Source organism: Chamaea fasciata, unplaced genomic scaffold (assembly GCF_029207755.1).
Source record: "Chamaea fasciata isolate MVZ Bird 193981 ecotype frontalis unplaced genomic scaffold, bChaFas1.0.hap1 SCAF_1, whole genome shotgun sequence".
Taxonomy (NCBI): domain Eukaryota; kingdom Metazoa; phylum Chordata; class Aves; order Passeriformes; family Sylviidae; genus Chamaea; species Chamaea fasciata.
In genome coordinates this window covers 41,392,454-41,417,314 of record NW_027094086.1, presented here as the reverse complement: position 1 = coordinate 41,417,314, position 24,861 = coordinate 41,392,454, and the positions used below count along the sequence as shown (strand labels likewise).

At 35.2% G+C, this 24,861-nt stretch overlaps 1 protein-coding gene across 6 annotated transcripts in view; it reads left to right on the top strand.

Annotated features, from left to right (window-relative positions):
- SNTG1 (syntrophin gamma 1) overlaps nt 1-24,861 on the top strand; it is a 324,290-nt gene that overhangs the window by 156,060 nt on the left and 143,369 nt on the right. For all 6 annotated transcript variants that reach the window (XM_066181512.1, XM_066181540.1, XM_066181522.1 and 3 more), the window contains 2 exons: nt 6,504-6,558; nt 16,870-17,004. In XM_066181512.1, coding sequence (XP_066037609.1) covers nt 6,532-6,558; nt 16,870-17,004 — 162 coding nt within the window. In that variant the 5' untranslated portion in view covers nt 6,504-6,531. The remainder of the gene's footprint in view (nt 1-6,503; nt 6,559-16,869; nt 17,005-24,861) is intronic.

Sequence of the window (24,861 nt, the reverse complement as noted above, 5' to 3'; positions counted from 1 at the left end):
AACTCCAAATAACAATATGAAAATATGCACTGAAAGATAAATTATGAAAGAAACATATTTTTATGAGATAATTATGAGATAAATTATTTTAGTGGGCTGCTGTGATTTCTGTGACCATCTCAGTTGGATGGACTTATAAGGTCTAGTGCCGTTACAAATCTATTATATTGTTATACATACGTTGATAATGTAAAATAGAGTTTTTTGATTTTGCAAATATAAAATAGGAATATTCTTTTCAGTGGTAGGAATCATTTCCTAAAACATAATGATAAAACAGACTGAAAATGTTTTGACCTTAGTCAACTAATTTCAATCCCATCAAAATAAGGAAAGGTCATAATCAAATATTGGTTTCGTTATGGAATTTCAAATGAGATTTTGATTTTTTTTCCCCCCTGGGTCAGTTAAAAATTACTTATTGTTTTCATTGCAGTTAATGAAACTTCTGAATTTCTCTGAGAATAGATTTTGTAATTTCCTTCAGTTATCTTATCTTGTTCGTTCAAGCGCTATCAAGACATACTGGCATTTGTGATCCAAACTGCTTCGAATGAGCAGAAATGATGTTATATCTATTGGAAAATACTGCTTTGGATTTTCCCTGGTATATGGGAAAAATTGAAAAAATGGAAATATGTGCTTCTTTATACTCTCGTAAACTGGGCATAAAACACATCCCTATTATTTTAATTCAATAATCTTTAATAAGTCCTTTTCTTCATGTAATCTGGTTTCAATTTCCATTATTCTCTACATACTATTATTTTGATTTTTCTTAAGCAGGATATACATATTTTTTAAATTTCACTGTGAATGATCATTTTTTCATTAAGAACTGCAATTAACTATGGACATGACATATTTATATATGCAGGTATAAATATATTTTTCAGGTGTTTATAAAGGATCTAAAAATCTCAAATAAATACTTCTCAAGTATTTACAACCATTAATTTATTTTCTAACCTGCTTAAGGACACTGATACAATGTTTTTGGCTTGTTTCTTTTAAATTAAGTGAAATCAAAAGATGCAGTATAATGTGGAAAGTCTCACTGAATTATTGGCATTAGGCATAATGCCAGGGGCATGAAATTTACATTTGAGTGTGAAACAATTGCCTTGGCAGAGGAGTGCCAGTATTCTATATGAAAATGTTGTGTCGAGATATAATGGAGGGAAAATCCAGAATGCAGTGCTGAACAGTCAGAGGAAAACTCTTAATCTCTGACAAAAGGCACTGTTATTTAGGCAAAACTGAGAAATTGTCTGCATCATACCACAGTTCATGCAACCTCCAGAGCAGTGAAGAATAAGGAGACATTTAGTACAAGCCTGGGCTTTAACATGTGCACTGTCCTCTTTGAAATCACATACATAATTATATTTGGGCACATCACATCTATTGAATCACAAAAGGGTAACATTGGAAAAGTGAGAAACCAGACAAAAGATTAATTTTTTTTTTCTACTAGCGTTCCAGACTTTGACCCAGAGCCAAACTTTCATGTTCCAGTCTGCCATAGTGTGTTTCACATAAAGACATGCAGTGACAACCCATTGCCATTTAATATCACTGTTTTCAGGTTATTCTCCTCTAATGTTGCTTTTCTTTCTGAAAGATTGTGTGTTGTGTTGTTCTGGTATTTTTGTTTTTTCTTTTTTTTTTTTTTTAATTTTGCCATTTGCAGTAGTTTTCTTCTGCCAAGCCAGAACAGACTGGGCGACTAGTTAGGTCATTTTGGGTGTTTGTTCTGGGGGCACTAGATAATTGTTAATGCAAACAGCACTGAATAAACAAACAGAAGCCTAGGATGCATTCATTCAGTTAATACTGCCTTCTGGATCACTGACTATGGAAAAATTGTTGTTTATGGAGTGAATCATTAATTTGGCTTGTGTATTAAATAGGCTTGCCACTAAAATAATAAATTATGACTGGCAGATAAATACCATACTTGTTTTAACCAAGGTAAAATGAACAAAACATTAAAAATCATGTTAGCTACTAATTGCCAGCTTCAATTCTTTTGAAGCATGAGCTTTGCTAAGAGCTGGACACTTTAGTTAAAAAGCTTTGTCAGGTAATTATTTTCCTCCCTGCCAAAGAACTGCACAGGTTTGCTGATTCCAAAGTTCATCTCAGTCCTTGCATTATCAGGTAGATTGATACATACAGCTTAGGGTCCTCCAGCTCCATGAGAATCTTTCTCCTTACATCAATTTATTAAACTGTAATTCTGTGCAATGGATACACAGATCCTCCTACTTGTGTTGAACTTTGTGAGGAGGCATGAGGAAATGCTTGAACCTAGACACTGTTGCCAAACTTGCTGAGAAATTTTTCAGCAAATGAGTCCAGTATGTAAATTACTAAAAATCATTATGTTAACTGAACATAAGTAACTCAGTGGTCAAATGAAATATAATTCAAGTGTGCTGGAAGGCAATAACTGAATGAAGGTTTATTAATCTGCAGTTATTCAACTGCTCCTTTGATTTACTGTGGTGCCTGCATGCCTCTGACCACTCTTTCCGTACCAAACACCTTGTGGCAATCTGGGTGGAATGAAATGAACGTTCAAGGAATTTGGATTTGAAGTAACTTTTTTTTTTTTTTCCAGAAATATTTTTCTTTCTTGTAAAGCACAAGGGGCTAGCTATGCTCTAAAGGATAATTTCTGTATTTACTTTCCCTATTTAAAATAGAAAAGGTTGGGGGTTTAGTTTTAATTACTGCTAAAAAAAGGCCTTTCAGAGTTACAAATGTATGTATGTTTAATTTCCTAACACACACAAAAACAACAGATATGATTTTCTTCAGACATTTACAAATATAGAGCCCAAAATATTTTGGCAAGATTGGAGGCAAAAGGACTTCAAAAGGCAAACATTAGTAGACAACTATTATCATAAGTAGTTGCTGATCTGTGATTTATGCCTTTGAAATATGATTTTAGTCTCTTTCCCCATTAGCAGTTCAGACTTTTCACAGACAATAAGAATTTCTTATTTTATCTCTTAATCAAGTAGAACATATACAAGTGATATGCAGTGATATCATATGCTAAATGAAACTGCATTTTATAATGCATCATTTCTCCATACACTCGTTATTTGTGCATACAGTATTGTATTCTTACTTTGCACCAGTAACCTTGAAAATGAAGTGATTCCCACCATCAGTAGTATTTAATTTGGACTGAGGTACTTCCTACACTTCGCAGAGTGTCTCTTCTTGATGCTGTGTGTACAAGAAATCTTTTTTTTGCTTGCTATCTTATTTCATTATTGTATGCTGGAGTATTCAGTCACGGAAGTACTTTGTGAAATTACATCTATTATACCACTGGAATATGACCTGATTTATTATAAGAAGATCAGAGCATAGCTCAAGTGCTCAGTGCATTATCCTAAATGAAGCTTTGTCTCTGTGGGCTGCCATAGCCTTCATCTTTGCCGGTATGTTTTAGCAATTGATTTCCCTTTAGAACACAAATGCCATAAAAATACTTCTTGGTAAATGTTTCTTCAGTGTTGAATAACTCATTTTTCTGCCAAGGGGGTGTCAAAGTCTCTTCCCAGCCTGTCTGTCACACACTGTTCCTTTTACATGCATCAGCAGAGGTGAGCTAAATAGGTCTGATAACTCAGTTTTGGAGGAGGTGCAGATTGCAAGACAAATTGAAAGGTTGGCAAGTAACTTTTCAAAGCTTGCTTGTTTACGTACCTTTGATTGCAGTGCTTCCCAGCCCCTTTAGAGAACGGCACACTGCTTTTGGAGCTTTCATTTCTCTCTGAGTGATACATGCTGTTCATGCCTCCCTCTGTGCCTGCAAACCAGGCTGTGTCCTGGAGCTGTTTCCTCTACACCTCCTCAACTCAAAGCCACAGGCAGCTCCTTTCTCAACATTCTGAAGCACAGTTTGTCCCAGAGCAACCTAAAGGTGGGGAGGGCCAAAAAAAAAAAAAAAAAAAAAAATCAGGCTGAAGGAAGCTCCTATGAGAGCTGGAAAGTTGCTCAGGTGAAAGTGGCTGTGATTTGGACATGGGGTTGCAGAGATTAGCCAGAAGCATATCCCGGATATCTGTAAGCACTGGGTTTCACAGTTTAGCATTTTACAATTTTTTATTTTTGTGATTACTTAGGTTTATATTTTCTGCCTTTTTTCATGTATTACAGGACAAGACAATTAGTAATCATAAGGGCTTTTATCAGCATAAGATATTACATTTCTGCATGATGCATGATATGTATTCCTGTAATTTAATTATCTAGAGTGTTTGTTTGGGGTATAAATGCTGGAAACAATGACATTTCTGAGTTGATTTATGAGGTACTGCACTTTGTAATCAAACCTTCTGTGTGCTGTTTGTAAAATATCAAGTGTTATAAAATTGCTGATAGTCAGAAAAAAGAACATTGATAATGGGCTTACATTCTCTGTGCAGCTGCTGATGAGAATCAGTAGGAAATAGAGGGGAGCAGAAGGAGTGGCAGCTGTATTGCAAAGATTAGTAACTGAGATGTTGCCTGCCTGAAAAACACGTAAACTCTCTGCAAGGAATTTTATTTTGTGTTGAGAATTGTGTAGCTCCAGCTTTACATTTTAGAAAATATTTTATAAGTAACAATTATTTTTTCTCTGTGATAATACAAGTATTTCTGAAATAAGTAACTAAATGCTTTATACCTAAAAACCAAGAATAAAAAATTAGTCATGCTGAGTTATGAAAATGAATGGGGTTAGATAAGGTTTAGATCAAAGAATAGCTAAAAGAGAATGAAAGTGGAATTATGTGGAACTGGAGTTCCACTGAAAGCAGAATTGACTGTGGAACCAAAGCTGCCCAAACCCAAACTTTGCAGAACTTTTATTAATAAGGCAGAACGTAACAGAAGAGAATAAACTTTTGACTGCAGTAGGAATTAGTGACCTGCCATACCTGGGCCCAAGAAGGCAGAGCGCTGTGCATTACATCAGTTTATCTTTCAAAGATGCATGCTCTTTTAGCTCCAGAATGATAAGAAGTCCTTAGAATATTCGGTTAAGGTGAGTAAAGTCTCTTTTCAACTTCAGTTTACTCAACTGAAAAAAAGAGTTCATAAAGATCACAAGGAAACATTCTTTGTAACTCAATGACTGACCCAGCAGAGAGAAAATCTTTGAAACAGTAATAATGACCTTGATTTTATGAGCATTTTTGATAGCAGAATTACAGATACAGTTCGTTATTGGATCTTGGTGCTTGTGTCAAGCTGATAAGGAGGGAATGATGATGGGTCCTTTATAAATTTATGAATTGTAACCTAGCCAACCTAGGCTATCTTTGCTAGAAATTAGTCTAGAGCACAGGCTGTGAATGAGGCAGAGCTCAATAAATAGAGAACATTAACCTCATATGTGTGCTGTTCAACAAAACTGCCTTCAGGTCAGCAAAATAAATCAAGATGCTTAATGAAAAGATTTTATTACTATTAAGAGGTTTAATTGTAAGTATTAGGACTTAAATTTTTGTACTATGTGAAGAATTCTAAATTTTATTTTTAATGTACCCTAATGGTACAAATTTTGTGTTGGAACTTTGAGTACTGTACCCATACAGTAGAACACTACAAAATAGTAATAAAATACTTGATGGAGAGAATTTGGTATATGATTGGTTTTTTCCAACTGCTGAATGAAACTGCTGTTTTGCCCAGGACCATTTTTTGTTTCCTGGAAATGTTACTGACTGATGCATGAGTGTTTCTATTGCAGACCCAGCAGCAGGACGCTGTTAGTAGCCTCTGCTAACATCCTGTTCCAGTGGCTTTACCACATAAATAAATGAATGCATAAGTGTGCATGGTGAAGAATCCACTCTAAGTAAAGGCCAGGCAAAGTAATAATCACAGGATTTGGTGTGACATTTTGCCAGCACTCACACGTATTTCTGACTTTTCTAACATTTGTTTTTCAACTCATAAATATTTCTGCAATGTAAGCACACTATTAAATGACAGCGGCTTCTGTGGAGAGATTAGGTACATTAATAAAATGTGAGACAAAAAGTAGTGGTGACTGATGGTTTTTAATTAGGGGAGAAAAGAAAAAAATTTAAAAGAGAGGGTGTGTTCTGAAAAGCAACACTTAATTGTCTCTGTTTTTGTTACTTTTGAGTATACTCTTACTTATGAAACAAAAATTGGAAAAAGCAAAAAGAAATTTACATTCGCAGTAAGAAAAGTATGTTTGAACGACCTGTGAAAGGAAGGAGGTGGTGGGAACACAAGCATTCCTTTGATTATATTCAGTGAAACCAGGTTGTGTACTTTATAAGAACAGGAACAACCTCTAACATCTTCCTAATCCTGTTGCAACTTTGATTATTTCTCCTTTTAAGCAATGGCTATAACTGGACGTAGCAAAGAGAAGTGCCATTGCTCATCTCAGACAGATAACTTTTATGTTTTGCTGTATCTTTTTCATTCTAATGAAATCTTTCTCTCCATTTTAGACAAATATCACTTGCTGTGTCATAGCACATGGATTTCAGGACCGCCTGTGAAGAGGTAGGATCAGATTCTTTTTTTCAAACAATAGTAGAATGAAAATCAATGAAATTTTAATCCTTTTTATTTTTTTTTTTAGATATACTTTTAGATACTTTTCCCCCCCTTTTTATTTCTTCCCCTGAAGTTTTAGGAATTATATAATCAAATGTAAGTTATTCAGCTGATCATTTCATGGTGGCAGATGGACTTTGTAGTGGAAGATGAAAAAATTTGCGCAAGTGAATTCATCACTAGACCTCACCTCTTTTCCCATTTACCTCTTAAGGCACAATGTAGGTGCAGACAGCTATGTTTTGTGTTAGCTTTGCTCTCCTTGAATTGTTTAGATCTGAAAGCCTGTACAACGTCAATGGAGTCAGGAATCTTCCTGGTGCTGTTCAGAAGAATCAAGGGGGAAATGTAGGATTATGGGAGAAAGGTGGGTGGGGAGAAGGGAAGCTGTGAACATGACCAAAATGAAAAGCAATTCCATTCAGTTTTAGAGAGGTAAGAGAGTAATTTTTGCCTAGAATTTGTTTCATAATGTCAATGGAAAGTATTTCAGTCTCCCTCCACTAGAGATGAGGGAAGTGTTTCTGTGTTTATACTAATTTGCTTTAAAGAAAGCAAATAAAACGTATTTGTAGACATTATCAAGGGCTTTTTATTTACTCAGTGATTGTCTATGAACAATTGTTTTAATGTGATTTTAACAACTTCATCAATTGAGACACAGTGAGAACCATTTACAGCAAATTATGTAATTATTTTAGTGCATTATTATAATTAAAAAATCACGACAATTACCTGTACACTGAAAACCACAAACAGCATTTAGGAAGGTAGAACTGGAAACAAGAAAACTGGCTAGAACTTTAAGTGTGGCCATGATTCCATGAAAAAATTGAAGTGAAGGGATTGCAACAGCACTAAAATCAAGAACTAACTGCATCTAAAACCAATTGTGACTTTAGAATCAGCTATAATAACTTACAGGAGAAGAGAAAATAAGCAGACTAAAGAACAATAAATCATGACAGCATTCTGAAAGGAATAGTAGGGTCAAAAAGTAATATTAAAATGAACCTTGCCTTTGGGAAAGAATAGTGAGATGTTTTTCCAGGATGGTACACATTCAGGCTTTAATACCTCAGAAAATGCATGCACAGTGTAAATTCTATAGCACTATATCCCAGATTATTTTTATGGAAGAAATCATTCTTAATAATCTTGATGTTTGGCTTTTCAAATAGAATATTTTCAGGTGGAAGGAGCCTGCAATGATCATGTAGTCCCACTTTCTAACTACTTCATGGCTGACCAAGAGTTAAAGCATGTTATTAGGGCATTTTGATTTTGGTTTTATTATTGTTATTTCTTTTTGAATGCACTTATTCAAGTAAAGAGGAAGATAAGTATTATTTTCATAGTTTTTTAAAATGTTATTCTTTAAACTCTATAGGCTATTTAGTGGTAATTCACTTCACTCTGTGTCCAGCAGACATAATGACAAGAGCAGTCACAGAAAGACAACTCGGCAAATGAGTCCTATCTTAGCGTTTACAGTGAAAGTGCGCTGACAGATCTGTTTCATTCTGCATCTAGTTTCTAATGGGGACATTGATTTCAAACTTAGCTCTTTAAAAATCAGCTGATTTGCAGAGCTTCCATGGTAGAAAAGGGAAAGAGGGGATGATTCCACCCATCCTAAAAAAACTCCATAATCTGGAGACCGCAGAGAAGATCTTTTAACTAGCATTTAAATAAAATTAAATGAGTTTATATGTTTTGTGTAAAATGTGGTTTGTGCCACAGAATCAGCGGTGTTCACTTCCAAGACTATGGTCTATCTCTTTCTTCCCAAAAAGAAGTTAATAAAATACAGATTTTCAACCTATTTTCATCAAATGCCCCTGTCTAATTAAATAATCGGCAACCTCATGCTTGTACACAGTGTAATTTTTAACTAAAACCTTTGCACTATCATTGTAGTGCATCACTTTGATTTTTGTTTGAGGGAAAATAAAGTGAACTAGGTCTGAAAGCCCAGGAGAGGGGAGGCTGCTGCAGCTCTGTATGCCCAGGTGCAGAAGAGTCATGAGGGTGAAGATGTATCCCCAGGAGGCATATGGAGGCAGAGCGCACATATACACTACATGTATCCATACATATTTTCACAGGCCTTGTGCAATATAAAACTGCATTCCATTGTGTGTCCCAAGCTCTCAGGCACTGACCTGTGCTCACTCCAGGAGGTGCTATGGCATTTTCTTACCATAATGGGTTTCACACTTGGACACTGCAGCTGAAGCTGTTCTAGGACAGCCCTAGCAGGGGACCCAGACTGGGTGTCACTTTCTGAGTCCCTAATTTGGGTTCCCACCTGCCCTTGTCGTCCTGTGGTCCTTTAAGCCTGTGGTAATGGGCTTTCAATAGGCTGATGGAACTGGACAGGGTGTTATTTGGACTTCAAATCTCACCAATCTAAGTATTAATTATTTAATTACTTAATAAAATGTTTCACTTGAGGTCAGTATAAGTTGCAATCATCCATTCTGTCAGGTATTTCAAGCCACAATATATACCTTTCAGCTATTACTTTTAAAATAATTTTCTTCATACCTTAGAATTTGCCAGATTTGTCACCAAAACTTCGCCTGCCACTTGAGCTTCTTACGAAAGTGATGGTAGCAGCTGAGGAAAAGACCACTGAGGCACTACACCCTTAATTAGCTAGTGCTTCTATTTCATCTTGGCACATTTTTGGCACTACTTTGTTGCACTTCAACCCACAAACATTTTGCTGACATTTTGTTTATTTCAAGTATTGACATGAAAGGTAAAGTAGCTGTAGTCTTTGCTCCAGGTATTTTTGTTAAATTGGTTCTCTAGTCAGTGCATTTAAAACTTTCAGGCTTCTATCCCCTCAATCCCTTATTGTATCAAATTCTCAATCATAACACATATGTGGGAAAAATATCTGTAGTCTTCTATGCCAGAATAGTTACTAAAAAATTTTTGATAACAGCAATAAAAGCTGCTGTGAAGCATCTTGACTATTTGATCTTCCTCTTCCCCTTTTTGTTTCCTTTCATCTGCATATCCTGGTGCTGTAGCCACTACACTGCAGAGGAACTGAGATCACTGTCCCAAACTGCTGAATGCAGCTCAGATTCTTGTTGGCACTTCCATCCTTAGAAATGGCAGTAAATGGTTTGAGCTGAGTTTCAATTAGCACAAAACCAAAATTTTCCACATAGATGCACTGCAGCTACAGCATATTTTTTCATTGTGTTTGTGACATACTCAATTTTTTTTCCTTAAACCACTTTTCATTCTAATTAACTGCTGCTCTAGTGCACTGGAGGTCTCTGTGGGAACCTTAGTTCTTTCATAGTAGTGATTTTTTCATGCATCCCTAATTTCTTCTAGTGTCTACTAGTGAGATTCGGTTTGAGATTTGGACACTGAAATGGTCTTGTCCCCTTACAGGTACCTGCAAATGCACTTTGTGCCTAAGTTCCTACAGCAGATCTGATTGGAGCAGTCAGGGTTATTATGAAAGATTAAACACCGATATGTAGACAGGTAGAGTTTGTTTTCAGTCTCAAAGTGATTTCTAGGATCCTAATTATTATTATCTCCCCCAAGCATCTTATTATCAGGTTGTGCTGCCTTTCAAGGCATCATAAAGTAGTTTTATTCTGCGAGAAAATAACTTCCATGCTAGACAGTTCAAATGGTACTACAAAAAGGGGAGATCTTACAGACTTATACATATTTTTAAGGGAAACTACCTGGTATCTGAAGAAGTGATACTTTAAAATTTTTTGTGTGTGTGGCTTCTCTGCTTTCTACTTGTGGGAATTTTTTCACTGTTTTATATTTCATTATTCAGTATTCCATGCTCTTTTCCCTCACTGATCAGTAAATATATCCATTTTGTTGGTTCTTCTATTTAACAATTTCTAAACCATAAGACTATCCAGCTTCTCTTTTACCCTTTATCCTGAGCTTTTTGAACTTTTCATGAGCATAAATCACAGAGTCACTGGGTTCTTAAAATGCTCTCCTGTACTCACTTGACCTTATTCTATATTCTGAAAACTATCTCTTGGAAGATAACCTCAGTCTCTGACATGATTCTGTCCTCTGCAGTGAAAGTATCCTTCTGTTGAAATTGAAGACTTGGTATGATTAATGCATTAGAACATTTTCCCCTGCATTTTTTTTTCAAGTTCATATTTTCCATGTACTTTATGAACAAGCTGCATTAGCAGCTTTGTAACTTTTTGAAATCTCATCCTTTACTTCTAATAGCCTGGCTTCCTCCCCACCCCGCCTAATATAACGTCAAACTTACTTAAGTTAATAAATACCTCATTCATTTTACTGCTTATACTCTCTTCATTTGTTTTCAAAGTAGTGTCCATTGTTTCTTTGAAGGATTAATTTGAATTGGTAAACTGTTTGCTTTATGAATTCTATAAATACTCTTGTAGACTTCACAAGCTTTATAATATGATATGTTCTGTTATTCAAAAGTGTATTGACCTCTATTTCAGCATCCATCTATTTGGGGGGCCTTTCCTGCAACAAAAATGTGCTTTAAATTTAAAGCCATATTTAACTTTCTCCTGAATTCCTTCCCTAAGTATTGCTATATACTTTTATGGTCTGTTTCTAGTCACCTTTATGCCATTTTATGATTTACACATTTCAGACTAACCTGCCTTATTCCTTTGTTTATAAATCCTATTAAACAGCAATGCTGGGATTTCTAATACCGTGAGATTTTTCTTAAATGAAGCTTCAACTCATGATTTAGTCTCAAAATCACATGATGGAAAATGGCCGGTAATTTACAATATCTGTCAGACTGTCATATAATAGGTTAAGTAAATCTGAAGAAACATACGTGTTCTCCCAACAGCCTTCAATTTTCTATTACTTTACCTTTTGGGTTAAATTCCCCAAGTAAGCTCACTGGCAATTCAGACATCAAAATGGCATCCTTACAGTGTCAGAAAAAGAATTTTTTTTTTCTCTGAAAAAGTACCTTAGCTTAGTAAGAAGCTCATTTATATATGTATTTATGTAAATATTTTTTTCCAAATGTCTAATTTACATTATGTATTGCAGACTGTATGAAACAAGGACTTTCTCTAAAAGAATTCATTCTTTCAATAAAATCACTTAGAAAGAATACCGCAACAAATACTGACCTGGCAAATACCTGAAAAATCAAATTAAAATAACTTCAAATCCAAATTCAGAATTTTTCTGCTGTTCTTTCAGACTGGAGTGTTCAATTCATATGCAGGTATGGGCTTGCTGTCCCTTGGATTGGAAAATGTTGGTATCTGATTGAAGAGGCTCTGAATGACAAGCTGAACACATCCCTGTGTGTCTGGGCTGCATTCCAGTTTTTGACAATTTAAGTGCTTTTCACTCAAGATAGCAATACCTCCACAGAACATGTTTCTGGACTGTTTAAAAAACATCCCATGTATGGTTCTGACACATATTCCTGCCTCTTGAATCCATTGCTATTACCTCCTTAAATCCAATGCCATTACCTCCTTAAACCTCTGATTCAATTTCCTTTTTTATTATTATACTTACGATTATGAAGCAGTGACAAGCATATCTCCAAAAACCCAGAGGTCAGCCTCAGTTTAAATAAGCATCCAAAAGGGTGGATATTAATCTCAAGGAGCTAGGTACACATTTAAGGCAGTTTTGTAACCCATTCTCCTTACTGCTATCATGTTCCTGATAGTAGAAATAAATTTCAAGGCTTAAAACCAAATTGCAGAGGCTTACTTTATTTTAGGACATAACAGTCAAAGTAGAAACTAAAAATCCAGGTCACCTTGCATAGAAAATATTCTGAGACTTTTTTTCCCTCTTTCTTTCTTTCACTTGTTCATGGACAAAACTATTTTGGGATATTTGTTAAATTCTTCCTGCTGATAATGAAACTATGAGAAGCAAAGCTAAATAAATTGTTTTATTACTGTAGGGCCAAAGACATAAATAAAGTACCATAAAGGAGAAGATATAGCCATATCTTGAAAACTAATTATGAATATTTAAAACTGCCTGAAAGACTGAGAATCTCTCTTTGAGAGCAAAACACAGGAAATGTTTTAGAATTTTTTTTTCCCTTGTCATAAATGACCAGGAAAAAAAACAAAGACATAAAATGGAAAAAAAAAATCAACAGAAAATCTGTCAGCAGACTTGTATAGGCCAGATAAATTAAAAAAAATTTGTATTTTGGAAGTTCTGCAGGAAACTGACTGCTAAATCAACAGGTAACTTTAATGTTGTTTCTCCTGCAGTATTTATTTTGATACGTGTTTTGTAGGTACTCTGCTGCTAGTATAAATGTAGAAACTGTAGTTTTCAAGTGCATTTTCTCTGAAATCAATTTTTAAGTATTTGTGAAGGCCATTTAACAAATGTGGAATGTTTGTTTTGGTATGTAAGAATTTATTCATTTCTTTTAGGCAAGGAATCTTTAGGCCAGATCTTTTACACAGTCCCTATGGACAATGTGTTGTAGGTTATGGTATAATTTTTAAGTGGACTTTTTTCATTACCTTGTTGCTAATGATTAGAGTATGACCATATTCTCTGGAAAAGCAGTCTGCCCTAAGGGCTCTGTCCACCTAGTCTGTTCTCTGATAGTGACCTGAAGCACAAAGTTCACCACAGACTGGTGTGATGAAGCAAGATCAGTTTTCAGCCCCTCTTGTAATTATATTAGCTCGGGAACTGTAAGCAGTTCCCAGGGCATCAGCTCTTGCCACATCAGAGTTCTTACCCAACTCAGCTTAAAACTGTGTCAAATGAGATGACAGAGGCAACCTTGTGTGGGTGCAACATTCACTGCATCTGTTACTTAGGTACCACCACCTTCCTTCATCACTGCTTTTGCTTGAAGCCACAGGCTCTTCCCTCATATGGAAACTATTTCTTTTTCACCTGTTTACGATGCTTTCATATGCATTCCTAACACACCTCCTCCACTTCATAAAAATGTGCAGCTTCAAACACTCAGTTTTCTTCCCATCTTTGCAGCACAGGAGCCCAACTGTATAAATAAGGTGATGTTCTTGGTGATTTGGGCTCAGTCAAGGTTCATTGGCTTTACAAACCGTTATCATCAGTCCTCTGGTTCTCTGCATGTTTGCTGTGAGGTGATGCAGTGTGTCACACGTTTGAGCACAAGGGGATGCCTTGCATGTCCCAGCAGCTCAGCTGATAAGCTGTTTGTGTCTTATTGCTGTAAGACAGGAGTAGGGCTCAGCCCTCTGCCAGTGACATTGGGAAGGCTTGAAGGGAAAAGTTTTAGCACAGTCTCACATGGAATGTCTTAAAAGTTGGTATTGGGAGCAAAAGCCGGTATCAGCCATAGCTCTGCACTCCCACACCTCACACACACTTATACACACACATATGCATACCATCTAAGCTCTTCAAATATAAGAGAGGGCAAGGTTATAGGCTGGACAGCTGATCAGAATAATTTTGCTGGAGCCACATGAATAAAAAATGTTGATGTGCGCAGCAGTTTACATGAAAGTGTATATACAGGTTGTCTTCCCTAATTTTCAGCTCTGGAACAGGAACTAATATCTTTAGTTTACTCAGTTTGTGGAATACTTTTAAGGGAATGAGTGAAAGCAGCAAGAAAGAAGTTTCAACAGATAAAAATGAAACAATTAAATTCCAGTCTTTGTTCTCAAGGTCTTTTTTTGAAGCTACCTAATGAAACCCAACTACATTCTTCTCCTTAACATGGTTTTTAATGCAGCTGTCAGGTAGGACAGGGAAGGAGGTAGTATAATTGAAGATTTAATTTTGAACTGTATTGTAAACTAGCTTTCATAAAACCCAACAACAGTAAAGTGGTTCATTACATTTTAGAATGTCTGATGTAAATAAGGTCCCTGAGTGTGTGCGATCAATCTTTCCAAGGGCCAAAATATTTTGCTGTTCCTAAGCTTGATTTGCTTGTTCAGGCTGAATAAGCTCAACTCATATGCATTTAGAAACTGACTTGAATTTTAATTTTATTCTAATGTCTAATTGTGCCTGCTGTTGTTGCCTCTAATTCCTACAAACTAGTCCCTCAGCTTTTGCAGAAAGACTCTAGAGATTTTATAAGGTTATTGACAAAATCAGAAATTTGCAAACAAGCAAGGCAGAGTTGCTATACACAGTGTATGAGAGGCAGAATTTATTCTATTGCCTGTTACCCAGGGAGGAGGTAAGGCATGTTGCAAACTTTGCTGCAGGAGAAAGGCATTTTGTAAGTGTTAGCCCCTTTGTTTGACCATAATTATTTACAATCCACATTGTTCAACTCCATTGTCACTTCCTGCTTCCTTCACAACTCCAAGGAGAGAGGAGGCATCTTAGTGTGTAAAGAAGAAATTCCAAGGACGTAACCACTCTTTATTTTAATATTGTAACATTTTTGAGTGAATTCAGAGAATTTTTCAGTAGTACTGAAAACCTAACTCCGTCTGTGATCCATTTGTTTTGTCTGTGCATGATAATCAGTTTCTCTCTTATCCTGTTCACAAAAAAAAAAGAACCAAAAAAGACACATTAATATTAGAAATATGGTGTAGGATGACTGTTGACCAGAGGTTCAACTGACCTCAGTGTGAGTTCAGTGCATGGAGCTCTTCAATTTTTTCTTCTTCTTACCAAGATTAAAAAGATTAAAAAGAATAAAGCAATCTCCCAACCACTTTCAAAGCCATGGCTGAGTTATACACATTTGCTCCTGGCATCCAAGAAAAAACAATTTCCAAAATTTGAGTGTTGAGTATGGAGCAGAAGAGACAGAACAGTTTGTCAGTGGAGAACTTTATGTAGAGCTATTTAAAGATTGTCCTCGACCTTTCCACCTCTTTTAAAGCCTTGTGAGAGAGATTTAAACTTCTCTTTTGCCAGTGGCCTACTGTCAGTTCCATATTTGTGTTTGTTCTCTCCATGCTATGGATGTAATAGCACATTATAGGGAGATCTTCCAAATCCTCTTTTAAACTCTTGTCTGAGAAAGAGCCCTCAGATTCAGCCAGGTCAACCTTGGCACTTAAAGTTCAGAGAAATACTTTTCTTTCCTTGATCTCCTCTTAAGTCAACTTTTTACAGTGGGTGGATTGAAATCTGACCTCTGTGAAGATAGTGAAGATTTTATTATTGGCACTGATGAGTCAAAAGGTATTCAGTACTTTTTATATGTGAATTTTCTTCTGAGATACATATGTGTATATCTATATCTATATCTATATCTATATCTATATCTATCTATATCTATATCTATATCTATGTCTATATCTATCTATATATTAATCTATCTCTATATATATGTATCTATGCAAATAGTTATGCTGATAAATTACTTTTAAGGCTGAGTTTTTAGATTGTTTGTAAGCAGGTTTCTCATATTAAAAAAATGCTCTACCAGTAGGAATTTGGTCCTTTGACGAAGTGTTACAAACAGTGCTATTTTCAACGTAACCTTCAGGGAAAATTAAATACTCATGGTACTTTCATGTGCTGACTTTTTCAGTGCTCACCCTCTCATGTATAATGCCCCAAAAGAAAGTACAAGTAGGTACTACTGCAAAGGCACTGTTAATTGCTGAAAAATCATTTATTATATATGGAAGAATCCTACAGTATTCCTGATCTTTAGCCATAAATGTAAAATACAGAAATGGTGCAAGAACTAAGTTACTACAGGGAGTTTTAGTCTTTGATTTATTTTCTCTTCTTCTTAGCTCATCATCTCCCCTTGAAAGGGAACATAAAAAAGTTAAATCAATGTTATATACACAGACAAGGAATAAATAGGCCACAACTGGGTTCATGTCGCTGTTGGTACTCACATCTGGCTAGTTTGGAGGTATCATTGTACATGTTTCAATGTCAAAAATAGTGTAATATGTGGAGGATCAGCTTTCATTTCATGTCCAAGTGGGGTGTCATCATTTAATGAAAAGACAGAAAATAAGAACACAGCTGATTTGAAGCAATTTGGAAGGAGTTTCACAAAATCATCATGGATAAAATAGTGCCTTATTATTGCAAAGTATGCCTTTAGTATTTACTACAGTAAATTTGTTCTCTTGTAATTCAAATACAGTAAACACAGTGATCATTGAAAATAGTTTTGGGTATTAGTTAACATATTTATGATGACTGTACCTATATATCAATTATTCTTATTCAAAATACCACTTCTAACAATTCCAAGTGCTAACTGAAAATAACTTTTTTTCTTTATTCCCTCCTTTGAAGACAAAGACAGGGGTTTGTTTGCTGCAGGATGGTAACCAGGAGCCTTTCAAAGTGCGACTGCACTTAGCCAAAGATATTTTGATGATCCAGGAGCAGGATGTGATCTGTGTGTCTGGTGAGCCTTTCTATTCTGGTGTAAGTAGTTTTCATTTCTTCTTTAAGATGTTCTTTACAAAGAAAAAGTGCTGTGTGTATGTGTGTGTGGGTGCATACACACATCTGTGTGCATTTTCTCCCATGGATTGGTATTTCATTTAATGCTGTTAACATAAGTGTATTTTAATGTTTCTTTTTGTGAGTAAATATTAGCAATACTCATCTAAGAAGCAGGAATAAGGTAAGTTCTATGCATGACTGCAGTACTGTTTCTCTTTACTCACCCTTGGGTGTTGGAGCTATTGAACGTGGGAGGAATGCCATGAGCAGTGTTTTTTGCAGAGAGTACAGATACCTCGATGTACTTACGTATCTGAGTATTGTCTGTGGAGTGGATAAGGTACTTATGGCGGGGCTTTGCTGGTAGAGGAGTTACCTTTTATCCTCTCTTGCTGGGGATCCTTCCTGTGGCAGCCCAGCACTAGACTTCAGGGATGCAGTGGGGGTCACTAGCTTTGACAGCATATCATGTTAACAGAGATGGAACTGTGCTATAATGGGGTTTATGTATTACTGTTTTTACATGTGTCAGATTCCTTATTTAAGCATCATCTTGAATTTTGTGTGTGAGAAACTACAGTTATTTGGAAGATCTGTAAAATTTATTTAGAATAATATTGTAGGGTTTGAGTATTGTAGTGCAAAGTTTTTATTCGATACTAGGAGATAGGTACAAAAATAATGGAAAACATTTAGTATTCATTTCTATAGTCATTTTTGTAGATACTGTAATTATACTTTGTAGAGACATTGTCAAGATTTATGTGAAACTGTCATAAACATTCTGGTCTCCCTTTGAGCTAAGTAAAATAACCATAGAATTTTGTGTTAAATCTTACGAGGCATTGTAGTGTGATATCTACACAAATGTTTTGTTAATGCTATTATGTCTGTTTTATTATTTAATTGTTGCTGCTGCCAGACACTTGCATCTCTAAACACAAGTACAATAAAAAGATATAAAGCACAAATGAAAAACAAATTGGTAGAATGTTAACAGTGCAGAGTGTGAAAGATTAATGAAAAAATGTGCCAAATTATCCTTCTCATGATTATGAGTATCTCAAGGTGAATTCTTCATAGCTTTTCTCTGAAACAAGAGGAACAGATTGCTTACAGTCTCCATAGAGGCTGGGCTTATTTGCATGACAAATGTGACATTACCTTCTGTTTTATGCTGAACAAATGCACTTTGCTAATACAGGTCTGTATCCTTCATGTGGAATATAGATGCTCCTTTTACCAATCAGACTCCCCTTTTCCTCAATAGACAGGACATCCAGCATCCAGGATAGAAAGAAGTTATGAGTGCAAGCTCAAGCTGTAGTCATTCGATTAGCAACATACACTGTGGCACCATTATTCCACCAACACCATTCTGACATTATTTATTAAAAGATTTTATCACTCAGAAATACGACTTTCATTATTCTGCTGTAATATCTGTAATATCCTGCTGAACTTGTTATTTAAATGTCTTCATGAAATGCATATTAATTCTTTTCCCCTTTCACAGCAAGGCTATCTCTCACAGTTTTTCTCTCCTTAGTTTTGCAAAGGCTCTGTAGAAAATAATGGATTATTTGGTTCTCCAATTAAACTCCCCCATGTTATTTGCATATTCAGTTCATGACTCATTAACTAATTGATATTAGTGTGTTGATGTGGAGTTTCTTTTTCCTGGAGGTGTCATTGTTAGGGTAGTGACTTTTGAGCACTTTACCCTGATTTCCTGTGGGATTAAGGCTAGGTTTTTTAGCATCAGGTTCAAGCCAACTAAGGATGATTGGCATTTCACAGTTAACTCTCCTTTTGTCATGGGTAATTTGAATTATCTGGAATCATGAGCCTTGATTGTATACTATAATCACACAAGTCCCACAGGCTTTTTTTTTTTTTCTATTTTTCCTCAGTTTTATTCCTGATTTATTAGGTTTAATTTGTTTGTTTATTTTTCTTATGTTTTGCTTTGTTTGGTTAATTTTGTTTTGTTCTTTCTGTCATTCTAGACAACTGACTGCATTTATCTTTCTTTTACCTGAATTCTACAAAGCACGGGTTTTCATTAGCAACTGACACTGAATGCCTCAGAGAATAAACTCTTTAAGCATAAAAATAAAATTTGTTACTGAGGAACAATAATACTGTTAAATTTTACAGACAAGTAGCTACAGTAAAAATAATTTTTAATCTGTTTAAATAAATAATCTTTAAATATTTTGCTTATAAAATTTTGCTTTATCACTGCACTGGTATGGAACAAAAGACTATTACTGTGTTCCCAGTTCAGAACAGTACCTCTTCTGTTTGTTGAGTCTGAATCAATTTGCATGCCCCTCAGTGTAGGACAGACTTTAAACAGGCACTTAACGTTCCAGCAGCATCCAGATCTGCATCCTGCAGAATAATCTAAATAAAGTCAATGGCTCCTCAGGAATGAAGTGCTGTTTAATGTGAGTGTATGGCATAAGGACCAAGTTCTTAATTTGGAATACTTCCTTTTGGTGTTAAACAGTTCTAGTTTCCAAAACTAAGGAGATGCAAAGAAACATTGTTTCTTCTTTCACTGTATACAGTTTGAAGTAAGAAAATAAAATGCATAAAAGATTATAAGCAAAATAAACAATGTTATACACTAAAAAAAGAAAGCATCTCTTTCTTTAGTGGGCTGAAAAAAATTATAATCATTAGTGAGGGTCCTGCAGCAATTGTACCTATAGCAATTCCATACAGCATCAAGCATCATTCAAATTATCATGGAGTACATCTAAATTTGAGCATCAGTTGCATCAATAAGTAGTAAATATATTTCTTTTTGTGTGCAATAGGAAAGTCTTGCTTTCCAAGAGAAAGAAATGTAGCAGGCTTAGTATTATGCTGCTAGCAGATGTCCAATGTAGATTTGAGCTCCAGTGCAAATGACCAAAAGTGGGATGAGAACGTACTGTGAAACTCAAAGGGTAGAAGGAAGTGTTGTTGCTAATCTAAATTAAATCCTTGTTAGTAGAGAGGCTTTACATTATGGGAAGTGTATGCCTCACTTGGAGTAGCTTGTGTTGGAAGATAAGACAGCTGTCCCGTAGGTCAGGTACACCTTTTTCTCCCTGAGCAGTTATGAAATGTCCTGAAAAGAGCTGAATTAAACTGTGTAGGAACCTCATCACTACTGATGGCTGAATTATAAAATATCTTAATATATTCTTCTAAGCATATTTCTTTAATTACATTAAATTAGGGTCACAAAATTTTGCTGTATGGTGTTCCATATAACAATGTGCAGTGAGGGAACTCTCACTCTTTTTAGACATACATGTAAATAGCCTGGACTAACCAGGATAGCCTGATGCTTAACTTGGTAAAAATTGTGATGGGAGAGGAAGTAGCATAAGGTATGGCATATCGGAAGTAGATTTGTTCTTAGGAAAGCTTTTAATATTTGCCATTCCAGAATCAATATTTTTATTTTAGAGTTAATCCTCACAATTTCTATCACGTTTCATGAACATCTGAAATTTAAGGAAAAGGATTATTGAGTTTGTCTGTCTAGGAGGCTGTGGATTTTTTTCTTCTTTTCATTAATACATTTTGTTTATTATTGTACTCAGAATATTTTCTATGCATAGAATCTATGTGAATGTGAGATACAGAAGTTAATGATATGACAATGTACCATCTGACAGGATGGATATTTGAATCAGCTACTCTTTTTTTCTACAAGAATCAAAATAAATGGCAAGCAGCTGGCAAATTGTTAGCTACCAGGATAGTTTACATTTTTACAAAATTTTCTTAAATGTTCTTGTCATGGGTTTTGTAAAGAGCATATTATTCTGTTCCATCTGGGTGGAGCAGAATTGCTTATCTTTGCCCAAATAGGTCAGTGTCACTTATCAGATGGTGGAGTGCTACTTATCTCTCTTCATTGTTTCACTACTTCCATGGGAATGTCTTCTGCTAATGGACCATTAAGAGCTCATCAATGACATTACACATTACACTGCACTATTGTAAGCTGCTCCACACAGGGAGGAGAAGGAGACAAACCATCTTAACCTAGCTAAAAAGGAGCCACAATCCCACTAGCTACCCAGTTTTTCCACCAGTTCCCTGGAGGAAGACCAGACCCATCTCACCATTACTGGACCCTTTTTCTTCAACAGGACCATCTCTACTCCAACAGAACCACATCTGCCACTCCAGGAGGGCTTACTTTGGACTGCTTCCAACACCCTGACCAACAGGGTGTCAGGTTGTATTTCTGACTCTGTCAGGGTTTTCTAGGATTTCTGTTTGTTTATTTGTTTGCTTATTCTTCTGTACTACAACATCTGTATTTTTTATATCTCTAGTAAAGAACTGCTATACCTATTCCCAAAATCTTTGCCTGACAGCCTTTTAATTGCAAATTTATGATAATTTGGAAAAGGAGGGAGGGGCTTACATTTTAAGGGAGACTCCAACCCTCCCTGGCAGATACTTGTCTATCTAAACCAAGAAAGTTCTTCTAAAGGGTCATAGATTTTACAAAATACTGCTAACTCACCGAATGATAACACACAGATGAGTCACATTTCTTTCAAGTAATTTATTCCTACGCTGCTGTGTAGTGAATGCATTACTTAAATAAACATTAATAAATTTTTTTAGTGGTTTGATTTTTTAATTAAGGATCTTCAGGGGAAATTTGTGTGAAGGTCAGTCATAACTCAATACTAGTAAAAAGTGAATGATCGGAGGTTTTTTTGTGAATTGATAGGGCAACTGCTCTCAGAGTAGCATGGCATTTCTCCTAGCCTTTAACTGAGGTTGATACAGTTGTATCTAAATGTATCCTATGCACTGTAATTGGTTTTACCATAAAGAAAAACTATCAATAAATATCTTTACCAAGGCCAGGATGTAACGCTGTCTCAAATTGTTGCGCTGCAGCCAGATCCATTTTTTGATATTGTTAACCACGCAGTCAGATTTTTTTTTGATTTTTTTTTTTTTTTTTTTTTTTTTTTTTTTTTTTTACTGCAAGCATAAAGAGATATATTTCACTTTTAAGGTTGTCCTTATGATATTGTTAAATCGGTTGCTGAAAGATTCATAAATATATATATAAAGCCAATAAAGTATTAAAATATAGTTGTTAGAGATTTTCTAATTATTTTTAGTTTTGTATTAAATTTTTAATAAAAACTTTTAAATTAAAAACTTTACACAATAGAATGTTTCCCTTGACTTTTTAATTTCAGTAATACAGATATCATTGATTTTTAAGAATTAATGTGAATTCAGAACACATGACTTAATGAAGACCTGCCTGGGAAGTCACATAAGGTTATTACATTGCTTGAATATTTGATTTTTTTCAGACTCCTTGAGAGTCTGAAAACAATCAAATATTTTATATTTGATTTTATATCTGTTATATTGGATCATTCTCTTTTGAAAATTATGATTTTTTTCTCATCTTTTTTAGTGTTGGTAAAACTAGTTCAATTAACATTAGCAATTTAAATGAGTAGAAATAGAATAAAAAAATTAAAGCCAAAATGGTAAAAAATAGTTTTCATTTATTTTCTCCGTTGTCTTTGTTTACAATTTTGAGTCTGATGTGTGGCTGAATTTTATAAACCATGCCAAATGAAACTCCCTGTCTTGGAGAGAACTGCAAATATGTGCACAGATAGGTCACCTTTCAAGCACTTTCCATTCTCGTTACCTTCACAAAGCTACCAGTAAGAATCTTTGGGTTCTTTTGTCTTGTTGGTATCTGTCAGCTATTCAGTGGAGTGAATCCATTTTTTTCACTGAAGTCGTCAACTATCTATCAGATGGGGGCAACTTTTTTTTCCCTGCCAATCTGGACAGCTTTAAAGTGACAACCTGACAGATGTAAATATGATTATTTCGGGAAAGCCTAAGGCAGCTTATTTTTCTGCAACTACTTAAAAGTAAAAAGCATAGCAATCAGCTGAAGTTAAAAATGCCATTTATACTGCCAGATTTGAAAGAAAATAATAACTTTTCCTCATTGGAAGTGGGCTTTTCTTCCACAAGAAAGAAAAAATATTGCAAATCAGAAAGAACTCAGAGAAGCCAAAACATTGGTCAGTGGCAGTGTATGATGTAAGGCAGTATCTGGAAACTGTATAGAATGTTCATCACAAAAGCTAGAGGGAGTTCAGATCCTGATCATGGGTTTATAGGTTTGTCTTTCATTTCTATATTAAGAAATGCAGTACTTCTGAAACTAATCAATAGTATGAGTAGAAATGTTATAAGTAGATATTTAGGTGAATGTTTCAGCTTTCAAACATAGGCTGCAGGACTGGGAACATTTTGAAGTAAGAACAAATGAAGGTTTAAGAGCATTTTTTTTTATTCTAGTCACTTTTAACAGCCTACATGACACTGCTATGTTTGCCATCCCCAGTCTCCAGCCCAGCTGCAGAGGAAAGGGGTTTTCCACTTGACCAGGCATGCTGCAGCCCTCCCTTACTGCCGACCTTCTCCAGTTGCATGAGGAACTGAAATAACGAGACAAGTTTCAAATGCCAGGTGATGGGAGTTGTTAGCAGATGAGCAAGTCTGCTGGAAAACCTTGTTAACATTATTAATTCAAATTGGAAATGTGACTGACCTGTGTCCTGTGTCCTTTACACTCAGAATGAGTATAAAGCTTGCCCATGTAAATTAATCCAAAGAAATGTCACTAAGAAAGAGCAAAGCATTACCAAAAAGAGGATTAGAAACCTTGAAAATGTATGCAATAATTAAATAAAATTTATGAAGTTCTCATCATACTTTCTTATTTCAAAATATAGGATTACTAATAGCTGATAAACTATATGAGAGTGTGGCCTTGAATATATTATGGTATCAAATGTTAACAGGTTGATATATTAAGTTGCTGCCAATGTATTGGTTTTATCTTTATACTATTACATTTTAAAATTTATGTTCTAATATTTATCTCTCTGTTCTCCTCCTACACATTTCCATGTCACTGTGCTATTGTAGATTCCTCTCCATGTCTCTTCCTTTTTTCCCACCTACTATTTTTTGCTGCAAACCTTTCAGCTTTTTATCATGTTCTTCCATATGTAAAAGACCTTGGTCTCTGTTCTGTCCTCTGAAAAGAGACGTCTTGTTTTCTGTCTGTACCTGGACAAACTAATTCTTCATACCTTTACTCTTGTAAGATGAATATCCAGACTCACCAGATGACTAACCACACACTGGGAAAAAGGTTGAGAAATGGTATATTTAAGTTTCTCATGCTCTTAATTCAGTTTTCTGAAGACTTTTGAAGTTTCTTCATCCTTTTGTTCAACATGTATTTGGCTTCTTTCATTGAGACACATTATTAGATTATTAGATCCCATTAGATGACTGCTTTATATTATATAAGACAGTTTGAGAAAATTGCTAACTATGTATTCTTTTTTAAGAGTTAGTTAAGTAATTATAAACTTTCTTTTACATCACGTACCAGTCAGTGTGAAATACTTAAATTTTTACGGTGCTCCAAGATGTAACTTAAAAATAACATTAGCTCTTAACCAAATTTAAATAGGTAATGATTACCTAGGATTCTGTGTTTTCTTTTCCTTACTATTTACTGTTGCTCTGTGCTTACATGGTCGTTCTTCACTTCTGATCTCACTTATGATGACATTTATGTTCCCCAGAAGATCATATGGATTTTAAAGAGAAATTTTAGTAGCTCTTCAATGAAAGCCTCAAAAATATTGTTTCTGTTTCACTGCATAGCTCTGAGGAAGATTTTTTTTTTTTTTTTTGCAAAACTCTTAGCTGTCCTTTCCAGACAATTTTCTGAGAGGC